Genomic DNA, 26,985 nt, shown 5'->3' with positions numbered 1-26,985 from the left:
TTGGTGAATTTTAGGATAGTCCAAACTGGCTTATAACTCTAACAAGGCATATGTCAACAGTTGAGGTGCAGAACAGTTTTAGGAGGGGTGTGCAAAGAAATCTTCAATACCTTAGTAAGGAGCAACTAGTCTTTGTGTCCTACCTAGTAAGGTATATGTGAGTCCAAGCTGACTGTTTCCTGTCTGTTCTAAGTTTTCCTTATTGTTCTCTGTCTATCTAATCTAATTTCGGGGGCGGCGCTCTGGAGCAACCCTGATGGTCACTGAAAGAGAGAGTGGGGATCCAAAGTTGAAACTAAGTAAGGACCAGAGAAAGCTCCCCTCCCGAGTCGCGAAGGAAGTTTACTGTTCTGTTTCTGAGGTCTGCTCAGGGCTCTCAGCCATTGTTCCAATGACATTAGACCCTGTGAGGAAGGATCTGGATATCTTTCATCCCATGTGGGATATTTTACATTATAGCTAGCACTTGTAATTGTCTACACACACACACACACACACACAAAACTTTGCCGGCAAGGCATAGGCTCTATTTCCAACCTAGCCACTCTCTCCTGCACTATTTGTCAGCTAGCCCCAAATCCTCCAGAATGAAATTCCCATAAGCCGTTCCTAAGAGACTTTTGTCCACCTTGTCAGTAAAGTTTTTTGTGTATAGACAATTACAAGTGTTAGCCATAAATGCAAAATTGAGAAGTAAACAGCGAAAGCAAGTGAAATATCAGTCTGTATGGTTAATTACACATCAAGATAATGGACAGCATTCAATTGAACTGGGTTCTGTTCCTGCATCTGTCACTCATTAGCTGCATATGTTTAGAGAAGTCATTGTCTAGCTGTGATTCTGTTTGCTCAGCCGCAGAACATACCCGTCTTTTAAATTAGGGTCAGACAGGAACTCCCCAAGCACCCTTACTTCTTTCTCTAAGCCCTGCTCTTTTTCCATGTCAAGATATTCTGGGACTGTAAATCAAAGCTGAGTTTTCAAACCCTCTTGGCTCCTTTTCTCCTTAAAAACTCCTTTGCCACAGAAACATCCACAGCTATTCTTGGAATTTTGGGGATTGTCTTCCTAAAATCTAGTGATGGATCTTAGTCTTGTCTTTAGAACATAGCCAAGTTTCTGAATGATAAATGGAACAGTGACAACATTGAATTTTTAAGGGAGGGAGATGCAAGAGTTTTTCAGATGCCAGCAACTTTCTGTTCTATCTTCTCCAAACCCATTATTCCTGTTTTCCCATATTTTCCCAAGAAGCTCATTTGGGAAAGATAGGAGATATTGGGGAAGATGGGAGATTTTATGAAAGGCAAACTTTTGGGGGCATACATAGACTTCTATAAGGGCTTAAACTAGATGCTGAAGAAGACAGCACAGCGATGGCTAGCAGAATCATGAGTGGCCTTTTAAGCATTAACATGCTTTACTTGGCACCTAACTCTAGCAAGAAATACTTGTACCATCTCCCGAAAACAACTTAGAATTCATTCCTTTGTTTCAGTGCTATTGAGTCACTATTTTGAAGATTCCCTGTGGGCAAACTGAAAGGACACTAAACTTTCAGATACTCATCTTTAAGCTGACAATTGCATCCATGATGCTGAACTGTTGACCTAGCTAGCAGAGGTTAAAACAACAAGCAATATTTCACTTTCCTGTTACATTTACAAGAACTGTAAAGTTGGCAGTTGCTGGAAAATGCATGCTTAATCAAGGCAGCTCTGATATATTAAATTGTTTCTATCTATGCAATCTAAAAAATTAAACAGAATGTTGGAAAGAGATTTTGACCTGTGTCTCTGTAAACGACTAATGTACCACTTTAAAGCTGAAAAGAACATCAAGGATCATCTACTTTGAACACTACTTTTAATGGCGGGGAAATGCACTCATAGGCAGGAAGTCGTATGTCTAAGGTCACATCATTCACTCATTGTGTGGTAGTTAAGGCTGGGACCCTGGGATTTTCAGTCACACAGAAATGGGGAACACGTAGTGCTTACTAACTTTGAATACTTTTTTTCCAACAGGTAGTTTAACTTGAATAATAAAAGTGCTCTGAGTAAACAAGAGACTCATATCTCAAAGGTCTGCAGGCTTATTTGCACTAAATTAGGAGGAAATGCCTTAATCTGATAAATTGGAATGCTGACAATGACAAAAAATGTGTGAAATAAAAACTTAAGGAAGGATGTTGGGTGATGCTTTGGTGCTACATAAAGCGAGATGTTCCTAACAATAAAGTGAGCAGAAGCAGCAAAATGTAGAATTGGTATCAAACCTGGCAAGCATGAAACAGAGGAAACCAAAAGATTCAAAGTCTGTCCAAAGTCCATAGAAAAGGGTCTGATCAATCCCTCCTCCGCTCTTTGATCCCCTTGTTCAACTGATTTTCTTTTCTTCCTGGCAGTTGTCATTAAGATTATCTTGTGGGCCTGGCGCAGCAACTTAGTGCTAAAGTCTTGCCTTTGCATGTGCCAGACTCCCATGTGGGTACTGTTCTTGGGACCCTGCACCAATGTGGGTGCAGGAAGAAGCTCCTGGCTACTGGCTTTGGATTAGCTCAGCTCTGGCCATTACAGCCACTTGGGGAGTGAAGCAGTGGACTGAAGATCTTTCTCTCTATCTCTCCTCTCTCTATAGATCTGACTCTCTGATGAAAATAAATAAATCTTTAAAAATTATCTTGCTCATTTACTTATGTACATGTTTAAATTTCAAATCTTGCCCTCCTCACGTGCTCTTTATAAGGACCCGAAAACAGTGCCTGCACTATAATAAATGTTCAGGGGATAACTATTGAATGGATGAATTAAAAGAAGTCAGACTACAATGGATAAAAACCATCCAAATCAAACTATTCAAAAGTTTAAATTCAAGATTTTCATTCTTATTTCTGATGTATGTGTATCACTGTCTCTACCTCATTTAGGGTAAAGAAAATAAAAGTACTGGTCAATATTTACACCATTTTTATGAGTTTTTATGACATGAGAATTCTAAGAGAGGCACTTGCATAGTAGAATGGGATGTAAGTTCTCTGACATATTCAGATAGATCTCTAGGTTGACTAATGGAACAAGGGATCCTTATGACCTGAGAGTGATCACCACTGGACTTTGAGATTTAAGCTAAGGGGAACTCTTGGAAATTAATTTGCAAACAAAGGACAAGACCCAAGTTCTCAAGGAAATATTGAATGACAACTGTGAAAGCCAGGAACTCATTGTGAGCAGGTCATTTCCATTTATTGGATAAGATGGCCTTTGAATTCCCCAAAGGGTAGTAACCCAATGGTAGTGACTCTACTTAATGTTAGGAACCTGAGAAATGGTACCACACTTTTGCAGAAGGGATACTGTTCTCTGTGCTAAAGACATCAGCCCCAATTTTATAATTTCTATAGGAAAAGCTCAATTATGACTCCATTTCTTAACCACAGTACACCCTTTAACCAAGATTTGTCTATCCTTTTGCTCTAATTCAGTTTTAGGGTTAGACATAATCATTCTAACTCCAGCCTGAATAACTGACATGCCAATCTGAAACGTAAAACCTGAAACCAATTCAATATTTACTAAGGACTTAATCATTTTCCAGTTTGAAGTTATGCACATTCTTTTCTCACTTCAGTACTCTTATTTGCCTTAAGCTCCTCTTTAGTCATTAAGATTGTCAGCAAGGTCGTTCTCATCAAACAACGTGCCACATTCTGGAAATACTTTTAGACCAAATTGAACTCTCAATGTGCCTGCATACCACTAGAGAGAAATGTATGAGACATTTAAGGACAGAGACCCTATATGTTCTAGAATTACTACCTTGTTGTTTCACAGAGAGTTGGGTGTATTCAGAACATACTTGCAGAATGGATGGTAGAGGAAAATCTACCTACAGCTGGATAGAGTTATTTGCATTAAAAACCACAACTACACCTGAACCAGCAGATGTGTGTTTATACACGCATGTGTTCTCAAATTCTCACATTATCATCCTTCTGCTTGAATACATCATCCATCCTTCCTTTTGGAATGTGAGTTTTTGTAACAAAACATGAAAACAAGACTAGCTATAATAAATATCCCAAGAAAGGGGATTCTAATTAGAACTTCCTAAACACACCAATCATCCAACTGAACTCAATTTTCAAAGGATAACTGTGCGCCTTTCCCTAGAAAACGTGCATCTTTCAATGTTCCAGTTTGCAATTTAAATCTCTAGTTGATAATAAGTTCACGGTTTGCCTGTTACGCTTTCCCAGTAAGGTTCGTTTTGAACCCCTTTGATAACTTAAGACCACTTGCAGTGCTGCTCAGTCTAATGCCCTGCACTAGTTGCTTGTTTGCAACTTTTAACACTACTAGAGCTACATTCCCCCATCTGCATTCTTGAGGATGACAAAAGCCAGGCTACACTTTCAACCTCCTAGGATATCCTGCCCTGGAGAATCTCAGCAGGCAATTGGAAATTAGAGTTAGCCTGGAGCTCCGGAATGAATTAAGGATTGCAGAGGTCAATTTGGGAATCATTAGCGTGGAGGTTAAAGGTGAAACGACATGAGAAGATTAAATTACCCAGGGAGAGAACACAGCAAGAGAAGAGAAGCAGATCAATGACAGGACCTTGGGAATTGTTCCATTTAAAGGGGTGAGAGGAGAGACGTGTATGTGTGTGTGTGTGTGTGTGTGTGTACACGCATGTGTACATGCATGGGTGCGCACAAGACTGTCTTTAAGAGAACAGAGAACCCAACAAAGGAAAGCTAAGGGGTGCTTAGGTTCTTAGATGACAACATGATACATTATGAACACATTCAAGCAAGAAGACGTAGCAAAGTAGAAGATTCTCCAAAGAGGTCAAGAAAACAGAGGCCAAAGAAGCCATCAGATTTTGAAGCATGTAGGTTATGGATCACCTGTGGCAAAGCACCCTCCCAAGGTCATTCTTTTGGACTCTGTGCCCACATGTGGATCTCTACAGGTGTATATGTAGAAACCTAAAGCCGGAATAATATTAAATATTCGTATGAGGGAGCCATACAATGTCAGCATGATCTACTACTACTTAGTTCTTACCATGTGCTAGGAATGGTGCTAAGCATTTGACCTATATGATACTTCAATTTCCACAAGTCAATATATGTTTTACATGTGAAAATAATAACTGAAACTGACAAAGCTTAGGAAGTGGCAGTGCCTGTTTTGAACCTGGGATTGGTTTGACCCTAAAATTCCATTGTCTCAGCCCCCAAAGTAATACTTCCATGTCAAGATATTCTATACTATGCTAATATTCTTAGGCAATCTGTGTGTGAGAAGAAAAGAGCTAATATTGATTGCCTTCATTCTCTCACTGCCAGTCTCTTTGCATAGGACATCTTTCACATATCTACCTTCAACATTATGGAAATACAAGAGCATATGCAAAGAACTCCAATTCAGCTCTTTGGAAAGCATGTAGAAGCTATATGATTCTTAAATAAGCAGTCCAATTGCAAATGTATTTATGGCAATAGTTCCCAGTAGTTTGAAAGTTTAAGAACAAAGGTGTGGTGTCATTGATTTGGTGGTTGTTACTGAGATTCAAATTACTTATCACCAAACTGATCCCCAAAACGAGGGAGTTAGGCTGATATGAGGGATCCCCTCCAGCCTTGAGGTTCTAGAAGTTTTATATTCAAGTCAAATGTTAATCATTTTAAAGATATTAAATATGAAATAGAGTGTAAATGCAGCAACAGAACTGGTTGGCATAATTAGCATCCTTTAGTTTATTAAATTTATAAAGATCTATTGTTAAAATAGTATCAAATTACATTTCTGTCTCAAGTCTGCATTGCTAATTTAAAGAGAAACTTGGAAACTACATAAAAAATGATGCATTGAAAAATCCATCCAAATATTTTGTTTACAAACAAGTACAGACCTTAACTAGAGTTGGCTAGAGGAAAAAGAGAGAGAGAGAGTGGCAAACATTCTGACAATTAATGTTTTTTCTGTCTATAATAAACAAACAAGGTTCTGGTCTGAAGAGATTATTATTGCTGTTAATTGTGTATGTGCATAGTAATAATAGTAGGCATTTGGGATGGCTTCCACTGATTGCTCTCCCCTTTCTCTGGATTACAAAAATCTACTCAGAGGACTAAATAATGACAAGTACTTAAGCAAATCGTTCATTATGAGGCAGAGATAATCACAATCTTGTAGAGTTATGAAACTACACATACAAGGGGATTAACAAATGAATTGTGGCTCCATTAGTTTACTAGCATTTGAAAAATGTTCTGGTTTTGCAGAGTTCTCACACACAATTCAGTCCAACAGAATCCAAAAACAACTCCATCACCATTTATCAAAGCCATTTATTTCTTTTCCTATCTGACCATCTATATTCCTCTCTTGCCTTTCATCCAATAAGAGCAGATATAACCTGATCAGCAGCATAACAAAGAGCATACCAGGCCGTGCTTTGTTAAACTGCAAAAATGTCAGAGAGATGGTGCTATTTTGTAGTAAATTTTAAAGCAACCCAGAAGTCTCAACACTTCCTCCATAAAAGTAATTCAAAGGGTAGCAGTCTGTATTTTACTGGTCGTCCAGTGCCTTTTATTTTGTAGATAACAAAATCAAGGCTCAGAGTAGAATGGGGTTTTGTTGATGCCAACCAACTAGTTAGTAGAAGAATCTAATATTCCTGCTACCATGACCTACATGATCTATTAGATTTTTGACATCTTGTAGCATTAATATTGTGTATGTGATTTAGGTGTCTGTGTGTGTCTATATAATTTACCTGAATGAATGATGATTTGGCAATAAGACCAAGCAGTGAATTTATGTTTTTCCTCTCTCCAGTAAATACACTGAGGCCCAATAATGAACATGGAAGTCCAACTACTGAAAACTAAACGTGGCATGTTAAAATTGGCTCAACTAGTCCATTTTAATGGGAGTTGGCCCCATGGAAGAACGTCAAAGCTACAGAGTTTGATCTTGGCATTGGGCCAAGGAGTTTAAGGTGAGACAAACATGCATAGGATGAGAAAGCAGAGGCAGTGGTAAATATTTATGGGGCCAGCAAGCCTGCAGTAGGTCAAGTACAGTACTGGTGGGCAGGGCATCATGTGCAAGCTAGTGGAGCAGACACTTGCCCCTTCAGTGCTAGTATCAACGTGATGGTACAGCATTTAACAACATTTGTCTGCAAGGCTCATCTTCTGGCCTGCAAAGAGGATCTTCTGTTTGATTAGATGTACTCTTCCACAAGGTCTATGTGATAAAGGCTCTTGGCCTATGGGTTTCCTTTATCCTGCAAGTCTACATATTTGCGTAGTGTAAAAGCCCTGATAGCTTCAAATGACTGATTGCCCTCTGAGGACATGATGGCCTAGTTGTTTACTAATTCACCTTACAGCCTTAGAGATGAAAGGCAGGCATACTCAAAACACTGTAAGGGAAAAGGAACAATGACTTACTGCTCAACTGGGATTGTGGGCAAGGACACTCCTTCTACTTTTAAAAAACGAGGTCAGCCTTCAGACCTAAGACTACATGCCTGCATAGTTTTCAAGCTGTTTTAAACTCCAAGAGAGTTGTGAAAAAGATTTGTCCAATCCAAAAGCTTACCTATTAGTTATGCTTAAATTAAACTGTCAGGCACTTGTACAGTCTATTTGTTCTAGCTCAACTTGGTTTAGTTAGACTAGAAATACATAATCACTTACCTCGCTGCATCTAGAATCTGAAAAATCCTCCACCTGTTAAAGGAACAGTAAAACCAGTCGCTAGCAAGACCTTGGTAAGAGAGAGAGTTTAAATAATAAAATGTTTTCCATTTCATTGTGACAACATAGTTCTCCAATGTCCCAAAACTGCAAAGCAACAAGTCATGGATGGTTTCCCTACTTTGCCACCCCTCTCCTCCAGCGTTAGCTTCTCTCTAGTAGTGGGGAAAGTTTGAATCAGAGGGACAAAAGGGTTAGGGTGGCACAAAAACACAGACCTCCGGAGGGTTGTGGGTTGGGGATGATGGATCTACCAGTCATTCATGCTAATTCCATTCCCTTTCACAAAGAGCGATGGCAATCTAAGCAAAAACAAAAGCCAATAAAATGAACACCTGAACAGAGCCCACCCTGGGGTATCACGGAAAAGCCTGGTTGAAGGAACTTAGGAGGAGTTTTCGGAGGTTTTTCATGATACCGGGAATATATGAAGCAAGCTTATCACAAAGAGAAAAAAACGATTAGACCTTGCTGATGCTCTGCACAACTAAAATTCTAAGTACACGCGAAGCGATAATATAAATCATCTCTCTAGCCCCTTCTACACAAACACAAGACATCCATCAAAGCAAGCAATGTACCACCACTCGAAACCAAACCAAACCAAAACAAAAAAACTAGCTTAGCTGTTTTCAAAATCTACATCTTGGTGTCACAAAGCAGTAATTCTACTGTGTGGATTTCTGGTATTAGCAGGAATTGTGAAGTTTTACCCAAGCCAGTTGCTAATCTAAATGTTCAAATGACCTCAGCTTTTGTATTATATGAGAACAAGGGGTATTATAATATATCAGGACTTTTATGTCCAGAGTGGGATTTATGGCTTGTGTGGGTTCTTGAGAGAAATGTTTTCTTTATGTTAGCTATGTATGCAAGTTCTAGAGATGAGTTAAGTAAAATCTCTAACAACACAGCTAGCAGCATAGCTCTAACAGCCTTTAAAAAGCAGTATGCCATTTATTTTCCTTAATACTCCTTGGTTGTAGCTAAGTTCTCCTTCCCTAGAACTGAGTTGTCAAGACTTCTGGGAAAGAAAGAATTACAAGAAGAAAACTGATATGCTTGCTGAGCCCTGACATGGTCTCTACAAAACAAGACATCCCCATGGCTGACTTACCGTGATGACCAATGTGCTCTTCTTTCACTAGCCACAAAATAAAAAAGCAATCTTGTGTAAGATGACCTTCCCCATGACATACAGTCCCTATACAGTGAAGGGAGACCAAAACTCCTTCCATTGTGAACAACACCAAAAAAACCGCACAACTTTGGGTGGAAAACAATGACAACAACAAGACATTTTGCAAAAGAAAATAAAAACCCGTAAGTTGATTCTTAGTACCAAAGAATTCCAAAATAAAATATGTAATATTTTGCAAATCCACAATATTCATTTCACTGTACTACTAGATATTGTCAGAGCACACACTTGACTTAAATGGGGATGGCATTAAATTTAACCTTAATCAGGAACTAATTTAAAATGATTACTTCTTCAACTCTTAAGTAAATGTCTCAACTGCCTATTAAAATGTGCAGAGATAGTGCTGAGAAGTCTTTCAGCAGCTCATTGTCTTACCTGCATTCCAGATGACCAGAGGTGGAGTAATTCAATGAGGAACCACGAAAGTGTTACAGGTACCCCAGTCGGAAGCATGGAGAGTCATTGTAAGTGAAATAAGGCCAGAGGGAAAAGGTTACGAGAAAGAAAAAAAAGGAAAAAAGGAAAGTATATTGATTAGAAAAAATGACTTAATTTGAAGAACCCATTTTATACACATGTATAAACACACTCTTTAAAGGCTTTTAAATGGAAATCTGTAACATAATCACGGTGTTCTGCTAAAAATGTCTCTTGTCAATTATATACCTTACATTGTTCCAAGTACTAAGGACACAGCAGTGAATAAAACTGCCTCCATGTACCCAGAGCTATAGCCTAGTGGCTAAAGTCTTCTCTTTGCATGCACTGGGATCCCATATAGGCTCCAATTCATGTCCCAGCCACTCCACTTCCCACCCAGCTCCCTGCTTGCAGCCTGGAAAAGCAGACAAGGATGGCCCAAAGCTTTGTGATCCTGTACCCACATGGCAGACCCAAAAGAAGCTCCTGGCTCCTGGCTTCGGACCTGCTCAGCTCTGATTGTTGCAGCCATGTGGAGAGTGGATCAGAGGACGGAATATCTTTCTCTTTGTCTCTCCTTTTCTCTGTACATGTGACTTTCCAATATAAATAAATAAATAAATAACACACATTAATAAAAGAAAACTACCTCCACAAGCACATTTGGTAAACCATCTATATGAAAAAGAGTTCTACAGAAATATACCATATATGAGAGTTTCTCCGCATATCATGTATGCCTTTATCTATGTATAGAAAATATATCGAATGCTTTACATTTAACATTGGTATTAGAAGGAATTATCTTTATCATTCAAGGGACAGACTCAATTCATCATTTCTCCATGTGGAAAGCCTACCCCAGAAGCTATAAATCGGGTCATCTTGCAGGGGGGCCATTGGTAACCCATAAAACCCCACACACACATTTCCTGAAATGCTGGAATGTTGTCAGTGGCAGCTTCCTATACTCCAGTCCCACACCCCTCCCCCCACCAAACTTTTCTCATAGCTTGCTGCCATGTTCTGTGACAGGTGGCCCAGGTGACACTCTGAGATTGAATTCATGAGTCAACAAGTCATGCTCTGGAAGCAGCAGCAGTTGATGCACAGAAGGAACGGCAGATAGCAAGACTGTGAATCACATCCAGGTTGGAACAGAAGCAGGAAGAGTAACCTTCCTCTGAGCCAAGTTCCAGAAGATATGATTAAATATCCCTTACATGGCAACAAAAACCTAAATGTCAAAGTAGTAGAAAAGGACAAGATGGAGTCATGGGAATTTGAGGAAGACTTGGGAGGTCCAAATACTCCAGATGGAGGCTCATCTTAACAAGGAACCCCAAACTATGACAGTGTGCTCATGGCATTTGCATTCTTAGGGTTGGAACTCAGAGCTTCAGAAATAAAAATACACAGTTCATGTTGGTATTAAAGTCTCACATTTGGATGATGTAAAAACATACAAGAGCTCTTGCTTGAGAATCAAGACCCCTAATCCTGCTTTCTAATCCTGGTTTTTATGTAATGATTAATTTGATTTGGGGCAGTTTCACTTGTACACTCTATCAGGAAGCTGTAGGTAATGAAAGAGTTTGAAAAGGCTGTTTCTGAAAATCCTCTAGTTCCAATAATCTTCAATTCCCTGTTCTGTCTTTTTGTCTCAGCAAAATGTACCACTACAGCCCAGCATTTTCTAGTTTTATGAGTAAATGAGAACATGGCCAAAATTAAAGAGGCCAAATTAAAATGTGGCTGAACATCAATTTGTCCAGGAAAACAGCCTTGCTTATTTGAAATACAGAATGCCTGGTTCTTAAAAATGGAAACTTCTCAAAGGGAGACTTAACTAAAGGAAAAAAAATCTAATTGATGAACAATTGATCTACCCCATTCTCTTTCTGCTCACATAAATTATTCAACTGCCAGGAGCCTGGGATGTTGGCAATGGTTTTCCATCAGCAGAGACCTCCCCTACCTAAACACTCCAAGATCAATGCTAGGCACAAGTGGTCTTCCCAAGAAGTTCACGGAAAATGTGCACTCCCTTTTAATACCACTTTCTATTGATTTTTTAAAAAGATTTATTTATTAATTATTGGAAAGTCAGAATTACAGAGAGAAGGAGAGACAGAGAGTAATATCTTCCATCCACTGATCCACTCCCCAAGTGCCTGCAGTGGCCGGAGCTAAGCAGGTCCGAAGCCAGGAGCCAGGAGCCAGGAGCTTCTTCCGGGTCTCCCATGTGAGTGCAGGGTCCCAAGGTCTTGAGTCATCCTCGACTGCTTTCCCAGGCCACAAACAGGGAGCTGGATGGGAAGTGGAGCAGTTGGGACAAGAACTGGAGCTCATATGGGATCCAGTGCATACAAGGTGAGGACTTCAGCAACTAGGTTATCTAGCCAGGGCCATGAAATTTTTGAAATACTCCGTGGTTGCTCAGGTTCTCAGAGCATCACCACCATGTTGGTTTGATGGCAAATCTATAGCAGATAATAAACTCTGGCAAACAACCACCAGTTACTGTAACAGAGCTGCCAAGCAAGAAGCCCATCCCGCCTCTTGGTTTCCGAAACCAAACTGGCTTGCTCACCTTCTCTCCAACTCCCACACCCAGTGCTGCTGTGCCTTGATTGTCTGTCTTCTCCCCACTTACAATGCCCATCTACCTCCCAGGTTGATCAGATCATCTGTAAAGAGTCTACACCAGTGGTGCTATCCAACATGTTTAATAACCAAGCTGGCCTGGGAACTTTCCAAACCAGTGAAGGAATGAACTCCTTAAGTTGTACAGACAGGCCAAAGTTTTGGGTGGAGATCACATATGTAAAGCCTGTAGCAAAACACCAGATCCAGAATCAGTATGTCAAAACTTGTATGCAAAACATTTTTTAATCTAGAGAGGAATACCAATAAGAGCATTGTTCAAAAGCATAATGACCCTGTGGCAGGCAAGGGATGCAGCTTCCAACTCCCTGTTGCTAAGCTATCATGCTGCTCTGGGCATGGAACCAGATTTTCAAAGCCAGTGCTTAAAGGCTCATGCATAGAAAAGGCAAAATCAAAAACATCCACAGGGGCAGGTACAAGGCAAAGTGACTGAATGACCACTCTGGTGCCCACATACCATATTGGAGTGTTAATTTTTGAGCCCTGAATTTGTTCCTGATTACAGATTCCTACCAGTGTACATCCTGGCAGGCAGCAAGTGATAACTCAAGCATATAGGTCCTTGCCATAAACATGGGTGATATAGACTAAGTTCTTGGTTCCTGATTGTGGTCTGGCCCAGCATGGGTATTCTGGGCATTTGAGGAGTGAACTTCCAGATGGGGCATTCTCCCTCTCCGCTCTCTGCCTTTCAAATGCGTTAAAATAAAACTAATGCACAATTTTTTAAAGGAGCCACAATGATTTCCCTAGAGCAGAGGTATCTCCAAAATATGTGTTCTTTCTGATTCTGTTCCAAGTCCCCCAGAAATCATGCACATTTAATAGGAAGAGCGCTTTGTGGGTTTTGGCCTGTGAATACCAGAATCCACAACATCCTTTCTAATTTATGTGCTTCAACTATTTTTTAATCCCAAGGCCCAGGATTTGTCACAAGTGAAAGGTGCACTGAGTTTGTCCTATTTTCAAGGCATCCCCATTCCTCCTGGTTGCCAGACCTACCTTCCAATCCTTTCCTTAACCTAGGCAAATGACAAGGATTTTCATCTGTTCCTTGCTTTTGGGAAATGGCATCTCAAGACCCAGAGCCTTGGCCCAGCATGGTGGCCTAGTGACTGAAGTCTTTGCCTTGCATGTACCAGGATCCCATGTGGGCAATGGTTCTAATCCCGGCTGCTCTACTTCCAGTCCAACTCTCTGCCTGTAGCTTGGGAAAGCAGTGGAAGGTGGGCCAAAGCCTTAGAACCCTGCACCCACATGGGAGACCCAGAGCAAACTCCTGGATCCTGGCTTCAGATCTGTGCAGCTCCGGCCATTGTGGTCACTTGGGGAGTGAATCATCGGGTAGAAGATCTTCCTCTCTATCTCTCCTCATCTCTATATATATCTGACTTTGCAATAAAAATAAATAAATCTTTAGAAAAAAAGACCCTAAGCCTTGTAGACTCAAAGAAACAAGGATATTGACTCAATCTCCATTCCTTTGATATTTACAAGGGACATTTTCTGGTAGAGATTTGTCCGCAAATCTGTTCATATTAACTTAACGACATAATATATAACATAAAGCTATTCTAGCTATGTCAAAAATGTATTGTTGAATATTTGCCAATACATTCTTATAAATCAAACTCTAAGCTAAGATGCTCTTGCATTTCTCTTAAGAGACCCTGAGGGTCAAAGGCAGAGAGACAAGCTTGTTTTTAGTAGCCTACTCACTCCAGTAGGATCCCAGATACCCCCAAGCTCACCAAGTGAACGGCGCATGCACAGGCCTGAGGGTCTGGCTAATAGCCACCACACAGACACGTTCACAGTCATCCAACTCGGACATCAAAAGCCAATTTTGCGAGAACCTACTGAAGACTTAGTGTACTCACTGAGGTTGCATCAATTTGGATTGTACCACAAACTTAAAATGATGACTCTTACAGACATAGCAATCCATTTAGCCTGACAAATTCTTTTAGTATTATCTCTGTTGGCAAAGTGGAGTCACCTGTATCCCAAGGTGCCCACCACATTTCATTTGATTCAGAACCCATATGACTGCAAAAAGAAGCAACATGCTCGGGCTAGGGAATGTCTTTTAGTGATCTTTTGGAGACCATTAGCAACATCCAATCCTTCCCTAACCCTAGGAACCTAAGGAGATGGAACTTGCCCCAGCTCATTGAGTACAATAGCAGAGCCAAGGCCAGGAATAAATCAGTCTGTTTCTTAGACACAATTCACCCCACCAAGAGTCCAGTGGAGTCTGCCAAGAGGCAGCAGGCAAGCAAGTGCCTGCTGTCCCAGACACAATCACAAAACCCTGCAGAACAGTTCCAAGCAGCAACAGACTGGGAAAACAACCCTAAGAGCTCCCCAAGGATTTAAAATTCGTCTTTTTCAGTAGCTGTTAAATTGTAAACACATTTTCCTAGGCTTCTCTCTCACATTTTGTTTTCTGCCTGAATGTGCTTTTTCTGCATCACATGGCAATAATCAGTGATTCTTATATTTGTTTCATTTGGAGAAGAGATGCCTAATACCTGAGTCCTGTATTGCTAAAGTACCAGCCACATTTTGGAAACAAAGCAGATGTGATAAGGAAGATTGCTGAACAGCCCTTTTCAAGTAGTGTTTTCCTATACATTTGCTGGCCAGTCAGTTCTCGATTGCAGGTGTTGTAAGTTGTTTGTCGTCTATTGATTTCCTAGAAATAGCATCCCCCTGCTCATGACTCCCCCATCCCACACCCAGGCCCACCAGATCTTAGCAAAAGTCTCCCAGCTGGGCATTATAAGAGTGCCCTCTAGTGCTGATCTAATTAAGGATCAGGAGCCAGATTCTTGTTTTCCTGGGAAATGGGTTTGTCTATAAACTTGTCCTTAGCTATGGCAGGATATATATTTTTTTTCTGAAGGTGTGTCTATGGTACCTATTTTGCCAATTTTGTCTTTTCAAAGGTGATTTACCATTGAACCAGCAAAGCATAACAAAAGAAAAAAGGACGAGAAAGACCATAAAAGAAAACCTGGCCCGTCATCCCTGCTGAGAAGCATTCCCACTCATGTGGCAGCAACATGCCTTGAGTTAGAGAACAGGATGCACAGCACAGTCTGACTGCATCAACAGAAAGCTGATAGTGAATTGTGTATGTGTCTTAGACTTCCCCAGATGCAAACCTCTGTCTTTCTGATGGGCTCCAGCAATGTGATCACATGCCTCTCTTTTCTTTGAAGGTAAAAACAACCAATTAAGAATCCCTTAGAAATATTCTGCTATAAACAGAGCTTGCTTTTGGTTCAAAACAGCCTCAAGTGGTTTCATGTGCAACCTAAATACAAATGTGAGTTAGGAGTTATTTGATCCCACTTTATTTCCACGCTTCAGGTTTGGGGGTCTGGAAGGCCCGTGTTCAATGCCATTTTAGTGCTGGTGCAGATCGGCAGAAAAGGCCTCCGCTGTGCCTTTAGCACTCTCAGCTTTGCAAGGGCTGCTGCTCTTGCATCTCAAATATTTTATGCTGACACAAGGGATGGCAAGCATCCAGCATGAGATATAACTGTTCCATTCAGATTTTAGCATGTTTTGTGCAGAGAGAATGAAAAAGTCCACAATAAGTACTTATTTGGCCAGTCTTAAAGTACAGAGTGAGAGCACTGTCAGGAAATGCTCTGCCAAGTCACTAACAGAATCAGACAAAGACACGTTGCCTGGTTCCTCCAAGATGCACATCACCCAGTCTCAGAAAAGAGCTTGTCTTTGCTGAAGTCAGAACATGGTGGGAACAACTAAATTTGGTTGAAAATTTGCTTCAAATCCTTTCAGGAAAAAAAAGGAATGAATGGTGTGCCTGGTAAGAGGGAATTTGCTATTTCCAGCCCAGCGTCCTATTAATGTACTTGGCAGGCAACAGCGGATGGGTTTCTTCAACCCCAGCTCTGCCTGTTGCATGCATTTGTGAAAGGGTGTGTGTGCATGTGAGTATGTCCTTCTCTGTCACTATGCCTCTCAGATAAACAAATACATCTTCAAACAAAACAAAAAACAGAGGTGATGTGCTATGGCTGAGTGGACACAGACACTGGTGTTGGAATCTCAACTCCTCTACTTATTTTGGCCACCTCAAACCTATCAGTCTCATTTTATCTTCTTAGCCAAACTATGACCTCCTTGTGATCTCCAAGATTACCTAAAGCAGGGCATGAATCAGGTTCAACAAAACCTGCTGATTTTGACATCACCAACAATTTCCATGAAAAATATCCCCACATTGTTCAGGTGGCTCCAAAGATGTCTAGAGTCAAATAAATGAAGCACTTGGATAATGGGCTTCACTGTGCAAGTCCATGAAAACAACTTTAATCTTCCTGCCGTTCTTGCCCACATTTACCCTGCTTGTCTCTGTCCGTGGGACAGATCCATGTATTCAGGACTGTGAATGAAACTCTTTGAATAACCTTTGTATGGGAAGATGCAGCACCACCGTTAGGACCGAGTCTTTCTGCAGGTCTCCTATGGCAGGCTTCCATTTCGTGCCTCACCTGATGCTTCAAAAGCAGAATCAGAAATTCCCAGTGAGTTTGCCCCAAGAATGGAAAATATGTGTTGGAGTCTGCCAAGTTATCTGGAGGAGTTCACAAAATATCTGTAAGAATTAGTGGAATTATACCTAAGTGACAAATGATAACAACCATCATCCTACTAATAATTACTGAATGCTTATTTAATGCCATGTACTATATTCCTCATAGAAATCATCTCAATTCATGTAGAGCAAAAATCTCTACTCAAGGTATCAATGAGAAAATTGACAGTCAAAGGGACTTTCATGATAAGTAGTAGAGCCTTGTTTCAAATCTATGGTTGCAGGATGTTGCTACCTAAGCTCTTGAGCCACTTAACTGTGTTATTATTCCCTGTACCTTCCCAGCAACTTTGTGGTAGGCAGTATTCTCTTCATTTTAATAGAGAAATCAGTCAGAGGGCCTGTCATGGTGGCCCAGCACCTAAGTTCTCATCAGGCATGCTCCGGCATCCCATATGGGTACAAGCTTGTATCCCAGCTACTCTACTTCCCACCCAGCTCCATGCTTGTGGCCTGGGAAAACAGTAGGGAAGGCCCAAAGCCTTGGGACCCTATACCCATGTGGGAGACTGGGAGGAACCTTTGGATTGACTAAGCTCAAGGCACTGCAGCCACTTGGGGAGCAAATCAGTGGACAGAATGTCTCTTTCTGTATCTTCTTTTCTCTGTATATCTGCCATTCCAAGAAAAAAAATAAGTAAATATTTTTTTTTAAATGAGAAATTTGTCATAGCGTAACTTGTTCAAGGTCACACAAGTAATAAGTCAAAACATCAAGATAACCAATATCCCCTGAGCCCAAAGCTTCCTCCTTGCCTATTGCATTTTATGGCACACCTCCATGAAGCATTAATGTGGAAAGGGCTGCTGGATATAATCTGTCTGTGCACCTCATGAGAACTGGAAGTTTGCACCCTAGTGATTTGTGCAAGGCTGTAGCATGCTCTGAAGGCCTTTCTTGCATGCTGTCTCAGACTTCTCATGGAACTATCTTTCACTTTGAGTTTCAGGATAAACTTGCAGGCTCTGAGTGCCAAGCACTTGAATATACAAGGAACAGGCGCAGTAGTTCATCTGAAGATGAAAACCTAGTGTCAACCTTCACTGTAGCTAAGCTGCTCCCCTAGGATATAAATCAGGCAGCAGTGGGTGGGCCAGGGACTTGCAGAGGAAAGGGAAGTTGATAGGCAAAGCACATCTCTCCCTGAAGCAGTTGGGGAGTGGGGCTGCTTCTTGCTATTATACTTTATGTTTTATCTATAGGAAAATATAATTCAATTAGATACAGTCAGGATGTAGAAGGTTCAAGGCAGGGTGACCAAGGGGAAAAGTGAGACGTTGCAGTATGTGCTGCATTCCAAGAAGGTATATGTAACTACAGTGAAAGAGGGCAATTTGTGCCTTGGGAGAGAGTTCTGTTTGCCAAACTCTTGAGTCCATCCCCCAGCATGGTGATCCAGGCCACTTGCTATACAACCCTGATTTAGCTCACAAACCTATCCCAGTCCCAAGGTACTCTAACAAACATTACATGCCCAAAGTCTGCACTTGATAGGCCCTAAGAGAGAAAGAGACTTGTCCAGGGTCATACCATTCATACTGGGGTCCAAATTATCTCCCAGGCCTCATGACTGTCAATTTATAAGCCATAAAGGCACCAGGGTCCTCTCTGTGAGAGCAAGCCTGGCATTCTATGTGGGAGGAATGGAAGTTAAATGTCTGTTGTGAATCCTGGAATCGGTGAGACGGCTGACTTTTGTGGCTTCAGTAGAGCAAGCATCCTATAAGAAACTTCCCTGCCACCTTTCACAGGGGAAGACCCTGAGCCTCAGAGAAAGGAAGCTCATGATCCAAGGTCATAAAACGAAGATGCAGGCAACAAGAACCTGGAGCCTGGTCTGGCTCCACGGCCCATGATCTTTTGAGAGCAACATGTTTCCCCTACTAAACTCTCTGTGATCATTTCCCTAACAGAAGTCCCTTTACTTTTACAAGTTTTAGCTTACTCATTTTTTAAGCAGCTTTAGTAAAAATGAGATGCTTGCTTCTTGGTTTATACAAACATCTTTGGACTACCTTTGGCCTTGGAAGCCAAGGAAAACCAGAAAGCCATCAGAATCACCTATTAACTTCATCACAGCTACAAAGGATTTTGTAACTTACACACACACACACACACACACACACACACACACACACACCAGGAACTCGTATATCACACGTCAGGCTCCTGAGGCTGTCTGCTTGGGAAATCAGGAAGCAGTGAACATGACATTCAACCTTCCAGAAAACTGCGGTGGGCGTTATGGAGGATTCACCACACCTTCCAGCAAGGGCTACAGACCAAACCTGCATCTCACATGAGGCAGTGCTTGTCTCTACTGACATCTATTCAGGACAGCTTCCGCACCCTCATCCCAACCCTAGCACTGCCTTCCAAAGCAACAGATGTGTGTCACCTCCTTCAGGAAAGTTGATCAACACTGCAGCAGTGGGTGGCCAGGCTCCAACAGTAAGAGCAAGAACTTGGAACTGCTTATCTGAAGCAGAACTTGTAGAATGGCTCATTCATACAAGTGGCACATTACCAGCTCATTTAGTCATGCCTTCTCATGTGTAGCCTTCAGCCAGGGCAGAAGTCACCAGGCAGCTGGGTTTGTGTCCATCGAATCTTGGTTTCCCACTGACTGGTGCTCTGATCAATCTCCAACTGCCCAGTATTTTGACCGTTGAGCTTCCACATGCTGGCTTTAAGCCACTCTGCCCCTTGCTCTTCATCAGGGGAGTAATGATCTGGAAACTCAAGGGGCTGCTGCTAAAAGGCAAGCCCAGTTTAAAAGGACCTTTCTCAGGAGGGAGTTTCAAAAAGTTTGTGGGAAAATGGAATTAAACAGTGTTTATTTTGATGCAAAGTATTGAAGGCTTTGTGTGTATGTGTGTGTGTGTGTGTGTGTGTGTGAGAGAGAGAGAGAGAGAGAGAGAGAGAGAGAGAGAGAGAGAGAGATGTCTCCACAAAGTTTATGGGAAATGTTTATTGCGAAAAAGTGAGGCGTGATTTTTACAAATTGTTGCACCAAAATGAATTTTTCTTTGAAGTCCATTTCCCACAATTTTTTTGCAAATACCTTTGTATGGCTGGGCAGTTATTTTAGGTTTTGCATGGAGGTCTCTTCCACAACATGGACACACCCCTCTTTGGTTTCAACTGTGTTGTTTACTCTGCTGACACATATCTCAGTTTTTGAAAGCTTTATTGAGGTATAATTCACATACTACATAATTGGCCTATTCAAAGTATACAATTGTGTGGTATGTAGTATATTTATAGACATGGGCAACCACCACCACAATCAATTTTATACCATTTTCATCACCTCTAAAAGAAATCCTGTACATTTTAGCTCTCATTGCCTAAGGCTTCCAAGTCCCTGACTACCATTAACCTACTTTCTATCTCTACGGATTTTCCTCTTTTGGACATTTCAAAAAAAAAAGGTGGAATCTTTAATATGGTCTTTGCATGTCATAATATAGATCAATACTTCATTCCTTTTCATGGTCTGAATCATGTTCCATTATACAAATACCTACCCCCCTCCTTAAACTTTTAAGTCCACTCCACATATACAATTTCACCCTCACTCGCTAAACACTTTCACTAATCAGTCCTGAACCTCAGTGGTAGTAGAACTATAACTAGCACTATGTGGCGACAGAAGTATGAATAAGGGTATACAAGGAATGCATTCATTCAACAAACATTAAGGGTCTGGAGCAATGGCTCAGTGGCTAAATCCTCCCCTTGCATGTGCTGGAATCCCATATGGATGCTGGTTCTTGTCCCGCTGCTCTACTTCCCATCCAGCTCTCTACTTGTGTCCTGGGAAAACAGTTGAGGACGGCCCAAAGCCTTGGGACCATGCATCCATGTGGGAGACCCAGAAGAGGTTCCTGGCTCCTGGCTTCAGATTGGCTCAACTCCAGCCATTGTGGTCACTTAGGGAGTGAACCAACATATCTTTCTGTCTCTCCTTCACTCTGTAAATTTCCTTTTCCAATAAAAATAAATAAGTCTTTTTAAAAAACATCTACTGAATACCTCCTATGTGACAGGAAATGGTACTGGGGCACTTGGACTTCAACGGTGGACAAGACATTCACTCAGTCCTCCCCGAGCTCACTGAGGATAGTAACATGGAAAACCAGGCATCGCACAGAAGGCAGCTTCCCAGGAGCCAACCACTGCAGGGACCTGGAAGATGTGCTATGCTCATTCAGCACTCAGGAAATTCACAGCCCGGATTATGTTCCTAATTCTACAAATGTTTATGGGCCAACAAACCCAGAAGAGTAGCAGCTAGGAATCTCACTTATTTTTTTGTTCGTCTGAGATGCATAGTTTTGAAGTGACATTCACATTATATAAAATGAAGCATCTGAAAGTGTATAATTCAGTGGAACTCACAGAAGTCACACGCTGTGCAAGCGGCTCCTCTATCTCGTTCCAAAACAGTTTCATCACCCTGAAAGAAAAGCTTGTACCCATTAAGCAATCACTCCATCTTCCTCTCTCCCCTTAGCACCTGGCAGCCACAAATCTGTTCTCCGTGTTTATAGATTGGCCTATTCTGGATTATTCGTACAAGTGGCTTCATAAAATATGTGGTCCTTTTAGTCTGGTTTCTTTCACTTAGCATAAAATAGTTGAGCTACAGCCATGGTGCAGAATAGATCAGGACTCCAGTCAGTTTTACAATAGAACAATATCCCATTGTATGTCCCACCAGGATTTTGTTTACCCATTCACCCACTGATGGGTATTTTGGTTGTTTCCATTTTCTCAGGATCATGATTAAAGCTGGTACGAACTTTCATATGCATGTTTCTGCATGGACATATGTTTCCAGTTCTCTCAAGTATATACCTAGAAAGAGAACTGCTGGATCATATGGCATGTTTAACTTTTTGAGAAACTGTCAAATGTTTTTGTTTTCCTCTGCAGCTATATCCTTTCACAGTCTCACCAACAGTGCAGCAGGGTGCAAATTTCTTCTGGGGATGCAGCCCTATTTTCTTACAGGGGAAAGTTTCATTAAATTAGAGACACCCAATTAGGCCAAATGATTGACCCTAATGCTGAGCATTTAGGCCTGGGCCTCTTAAAATGAACGTCTGGGCTGATATGACAGACAAAGCCAACAAGGATGGTATGGATGTGGGTCATCTTCCCGTTTTCCAAGGCTGTTGCAGTGCCTCTGCACATGATCACAGCACCATTCATCAGCAGGACTGCATTGGAACTATCCCACAATCCACATTGGCAGGATTCATAGCATCTGTCCCAGTGGAAGGCAGGGAGTAGGAGACTTTCAGCAACAGGAGCCAAACCCAGCAAAACTCAGGAGGGGATTTTGTGAAGGAAATGACATGCAGTGCATAATGGTTGTAGCAATAAGGGAAAGAACAGGCCAACCTTCTCTACTACACAAGACATTAGGAGAAGCTTCACTGGGTTGTAAAGGCACTTAGATCCTGTGCTATTCGGCACTGGCTCTAGTCCCTTTGGAACAAAGCTCAGGCATAAATCTAGCCATGGAATCATAATGAAGAAGGCCTTGTTCGAAAGGTTACAACACACAAGTACATCATTGAAGCTTGCCCTTATGACCCTGCCTCTCTCCTTCGGTGATTAGACAACTTGACAAGTATTGAATCCACTCCTCCTACAGCCCATATCATTCCCTGAGCAAGGCAGCTCCATTCTGAAGGAGCATTAATCTGTCAAGCCACTCAATGCCATTTTTGTGTACCGAGACCATCACTGTCAGGATGACACATCAAGATGACTGCCCAAGAAAAGCTGAGGCATGTTCCTGAAGCCCCTCCTTCAAAGCTTGCAACATCAGGGGAGATGAGGTCTAGACACAGGATTTCCGCAATGCCAGTCAACTCCCAAATACTTGGATCTTCCAGTACCTAAGACTCTCTCTGGAGACTGCTTTTCTAACATTTTAGAAACAACACAGGGGCCAGCACTTTGGCATAGTAACTAAAGATAGTGATGGCATCCCATATGGTCACAGGTTCGAGACAAGGCTACCCAACCTCTGATCCAGCTATCTGGTAATATGCCTGGGAATGCAACAGAAGTTGGTGCAAAGTCCTCAGGCCCCTGTGCTCATGTGGGTGACCTAGATGAAGCACCTGGCTTCTGGCATAACCCAGAGCCTATGGAACTGTACCATAACATAAAATTTTTTAAATCCCTTACAAAGAGAGAGAGAAAGAAAAAAGAAAGAAGGGAGAGAGAAAGAAAGAAAGAAAGAAAGAAAGAAAGAAAGAAAGAAAGAAAGAAAGAAAGAAAGAAAGAAAGAAAGAAAGAAAGAAAGAAAGAAAGAAAGAAAGAAAAGAAGGGAGGAAAAGGAAAGGAGGGAAGGAGGGAGAAAGGAAGAAAGACATGAACAGTTGGGGTATATTAATCAGCTTGTCACTGCTATCAGGAAGCACCTGGTGCGGGCTGTCCTGCTAAGGGAAAGAAATGTACTGGGCTCAGGATTCCCGAGGCTGCCAGGACTGCCTGCTGGGATCCATCGGTTTGGCCTCTACTGATAGCCTTCTTGTTGGCAGAGTCCCAAGGAGATGCACGGCATCACTTAGCGAGGCATAAGGAATGCTGTGTGTGTGTGTGTGTGTGTGTGTGTGTGTGTGTGTGTGTACACACATCTTGCATTCATTAGACAGAAAGGATTCAGAACTGGAGTCTCCACCCTAACCTCTTAATCTAATAAAATTTCTCTGTAAAGATCTCCCCCTCTAAACATCATCATTTCATGGACTTTCTCTTCCCTTAACACCATTAACATAAGATTTGGGGGTCCAACTTCAGGGCAACAAACATTCAAATCGTACCATGGGGTTATTTGTAGGTCTTCTTCAGGGCCCTTTTCTTCCCTCGTACTGGAATGCCGACTCACACCAGCAGCGGCCATTTGCTCTCTCTGTGCTAACATGCAATGGACCCTACACATTCCAGATGGAGGCCCTCCCTCTGCTCCCCGACCCCTAGCGGCCACCCAGTCACTACCTCCTAGCTCCCATTCTGTATGCTCATTCCGTTGGTAGCAAGAAAATCAGAAACCAGGCTGCCCTCCCTCTTCCTCCCTAAGCACACAAGACTTAAACTGGCATTGGCTCATTCAGCCCATCTTGATAAGCAACATGCCACCCACCTGAGAGGGGATTGCTGAAAATCCAGGAGCCAATTAATTCAATCAGGTTCCTATATAGTTCAAGAAAGACCCACATGGGCAACAACTGGGAGGTGAAACGCCGCATGTTGGCAGCACACCATGAGGTGAATCTAAAGAGTGTACTTTGGTGCTTGCTACCCCCTGCCCACCCCACCATCCTTGGCCTCTGCTGGGAAGAGGCCACCTGAAAATCTCCAAGAGCTACTCCCTGTGCCCTCAGACTGGCAGCAGCAGGGTACATCGTGCCTTAAAAGGCCTCTCTTGAGCTATCTCGATCATCTTCCAGGATGGCAGAGCACAGAAGGCCTACCGAGCTGGGCAGTCTCATTGCAATTCCATGCCAGAAGCACCTGGTCGCTACTGAAAACATACAGGACTGCAGAGCCCTGGTCCAGGAGAAATGCAGCTTTAGTTAGGGATTTGGGGGTGTGTGTGTGTGTGTGTGTGTGTGTGTGTGTGTGTGTGTGTAGGCATGAGGGAAGTTATAAAGCCATTTCAAAATAATGAATCCATTCTAAATTGTATTGGATTTTATTGAATGTGCATTTTCATTTCACATTCTTCACTGTCCCCCTTTTCTTCTGACTTGCATCATGGGGGTTCATGTCTTTTGCTTTACAGAGGATGAATCTGATGACCAGAGTGGAGAAGAGAATTGCTCTGGATCATTTTTAGGACCTGGATCTCTGCATTTCCTTGCCTGCATTCCACTCACTGCAAGTTGTCCTCTAAGTTGCATCTCAATAGAAGCACGTTGTTATAAACAGTATGTCATTATTTCTTCTCCCACCAACAGACAAACTTGGTGAAAAGCCAGCATATCCTCTCATTCTATAGCATCCCTCTGCCGTGGCAAAGTTACTGTGCCAGCTCATTCCCACCTCAGCTCCCGTGTCCCGTGCCCTGGAAGTACTGGCAGAGCCAGCACAGTTAATGTAGACAAATTAGGGCAAAATGAAAAGGCAGCGTTGCAATGAAATCATTTATTTGCATAGATGGGACTTTTCTTTTAATCTTGCTATTTTAAAAGGGTACAAATTATTTTTTGGCCTTTATGTATAATTAACTATGGATGTTCTTGAAGCTTAATGTCAGCTTAGGTTTTAGCCCTTGGAAAGTGATTTGTTTGCATGCTCAATGGACAAAGCTTTCCTTATTGGTTTCAAAGACACAGGTTCATGCATCATGAATCAAGGTTGCCTTTATCAAAGGAGCAAGCAAAGTAGGCTTCGAACTCCAGTTTAGTTACCATTTAATGAGAAAAAAAGTGAGCTTTTGGTTCTCAGTCTTAAATATACATGGATGCCTTCATATCATTAGGTACGGGGATGATTATATATTTTCTCTCCACACACACGAAACCCAGCTAGCATATGTTCATCGCGTCAGTTTGAAAGGAATCCCTGGGAAGACTTAGAATGAATCCTTCTTCTCTATGAGCCTCAGTTTCCTCATATTCCTTAGGGGGACATTTCTGGAGGTCTTTCAATTCTGATAACACAAGGATACTTCAACAAGTTCACAGAAAATGAAATTGAATTATGTTTACACCCTAAGATTCAGAAGGGAGAAGTTGTTCCTTGACAATACAGGACAATACAAGAGATCTTATTTAGCAACAATAAGAACAGGTTATTAAATAGGATATCAATATGATCCTATTCTTTGCAAATCCACAAGTAAACCAATCGATCATTCTCTCTGATATGGTTTGTCCAGACTAATTCAGGGTCACTTTCTCCTTTGCCTCTCTCAAAGCTAACTGAATGAAAATTGTGGATATCCTAAGTGCCTACTAATGGGCTCTCTGCCTTCTCTTCCTTTGCTCTAATCTGAGGCATTACCTTTGCACAAAAAGTTCTTTTTAGAAGGTACACAAACTCTGGTCCACTTTGAATTCTTTATGTAGTTAGGACATTAAAATTTGGAGCAGGGCAAGATTTTAGAATATCAAAGTTAGACTAAATTCAACAGTAACCACTGAAACATCCATAAAAGTGTCAGCAGAAAATCTGCAACTGACATACTAAAGCAGACTGTAGCTAATGTCAAGTGCTTCGTGGTAGTGTTTCCTCATTTTCAAATAGCTCCACCTTAAAATAAGGTAGTACTATCTGCAAACTTATGCATAACAGTTCTTTCCTATGATCAAAGCTGTAAAACAGTAGAACTGAACAAATATTTGAAGCAGTCATTTGTTTCCAGAGCTTATGAAATTGACCTAATGCTTTATGTGCTATAAAGTCAAGAAAGCAAACATAGCCTTTTCATCAACAGGCATGGGTTCTCGTCCCAGCATTAGTACTAATCCTCCAATTGTCTGTGACAATGAACATTTCCTACTAGATGGTAAACAAATATTTTGATCTCCAATAGAATCAAGAAAAGTTGCCAATGATTGATAGGAGATGGTAGAGAAGTAATACTGATGGTATAATTCAAGATGTTATTGAGGTTTCTATATTGCAGAAGATCGCACTCAGTTGGGAAAAGGGAAGATATGTGATGAGCTTGGTTTCTGATTGGTGGAAAGGGAAGGTTATCAACACATAGCTGTAGGAATGGCCACAAGATCTCTGAACTGGAACGTGAGTCAGATTAAAGAAAGAGGCCATTCTCATAGCAGAAAGTAGTAAGTGTGTTCTTTAAACAAAGAGATAAAGGCAAAGTGCAGAGGGCTTATCCACCAAAGAACTTTAAATGGAGGGAGGGAGAAGATCCAGTAGAAAACGAACAAAGGCAGGGGACAAACTGCACAAAAGCACAGTATCAAATCAAGAGAAAATAAGGCAGGATTTGAACATGAGAAGTATGGACCCAGCATGGTAGCCTAGTGGCTAAAGTCCTTGCCTTGCACGAGTTGAGATCCCATATAGGTGCCGTTTCTAATCCCAGCTGCTTTGCTTCCCATCCAGTTCCCTGCCTGTGCCCTGGGAAAGCAGTCAAGGACAGCCCAAAGCACTGGAACCCTGCACCTGCGTGGGAGACCCAAAAGCGGTTCCTGGCTCCTGGCTTCGACCGGCTCAGCTCTGGCCGTTGCTATCACTTCAGTAGCCTTCCACTGGATGGCTCACACCTGAC

At 41.7% G+C, this 26,985-nt stretch overlaps 1 protein-coding gene across 2 annotated transcripts in view; it reads right to left on the bottom strand.

The window, feature by feature from the left end:
• HS6ST2 (heparan sulfate 6-O-sulfotransferase 2) overlaps positions 1-26,985 on the bottom strand; it is a 293,270-nt gene that overhangs the window by 79,404 nt on the left and 186,881 nt on the right. The window contains exon 3 of one of the 2 annotated variants that reach the window (XM_040999765.1): positions 7,725-7,757. The exons of the other annotated variant lie outside the window; for it this stretch is intronic. Within the exon in view, the coding sequence (XP_040855699.1) occupies positions 7,725-7,757 (33 nt within the window). The remainder of the gene's footprint in view (positions 1-7,724; positions 7,758-26,985) is intronic. 2 annotated transcript variants of the gene reach the window in all.

The sequence above is a fragment of the Ochotona curzoniae genome, unplaced genomic scaffold (genome assembly GCF_017591425.1).
Source record: "Ochotona curzoniae isolate NIBS_2020 unplaced genomic scaffold, NIBS_Ocur_1.0 scaffold_1852, whole genome shotgun sequence".
In the NCBI taxonomy this organism is placed as follows: Eukaryota; Metazoa; Chordata; class Mammalia; order Lagomorpha; family Ochotonidae; genus Ochotona; species Ochotona curzoniae.
The sequence above is the reverse complement of the archived record's forward strand: the minus strand, read 5'-3'. Positions and strand labels throughout refer to the sequence as shown.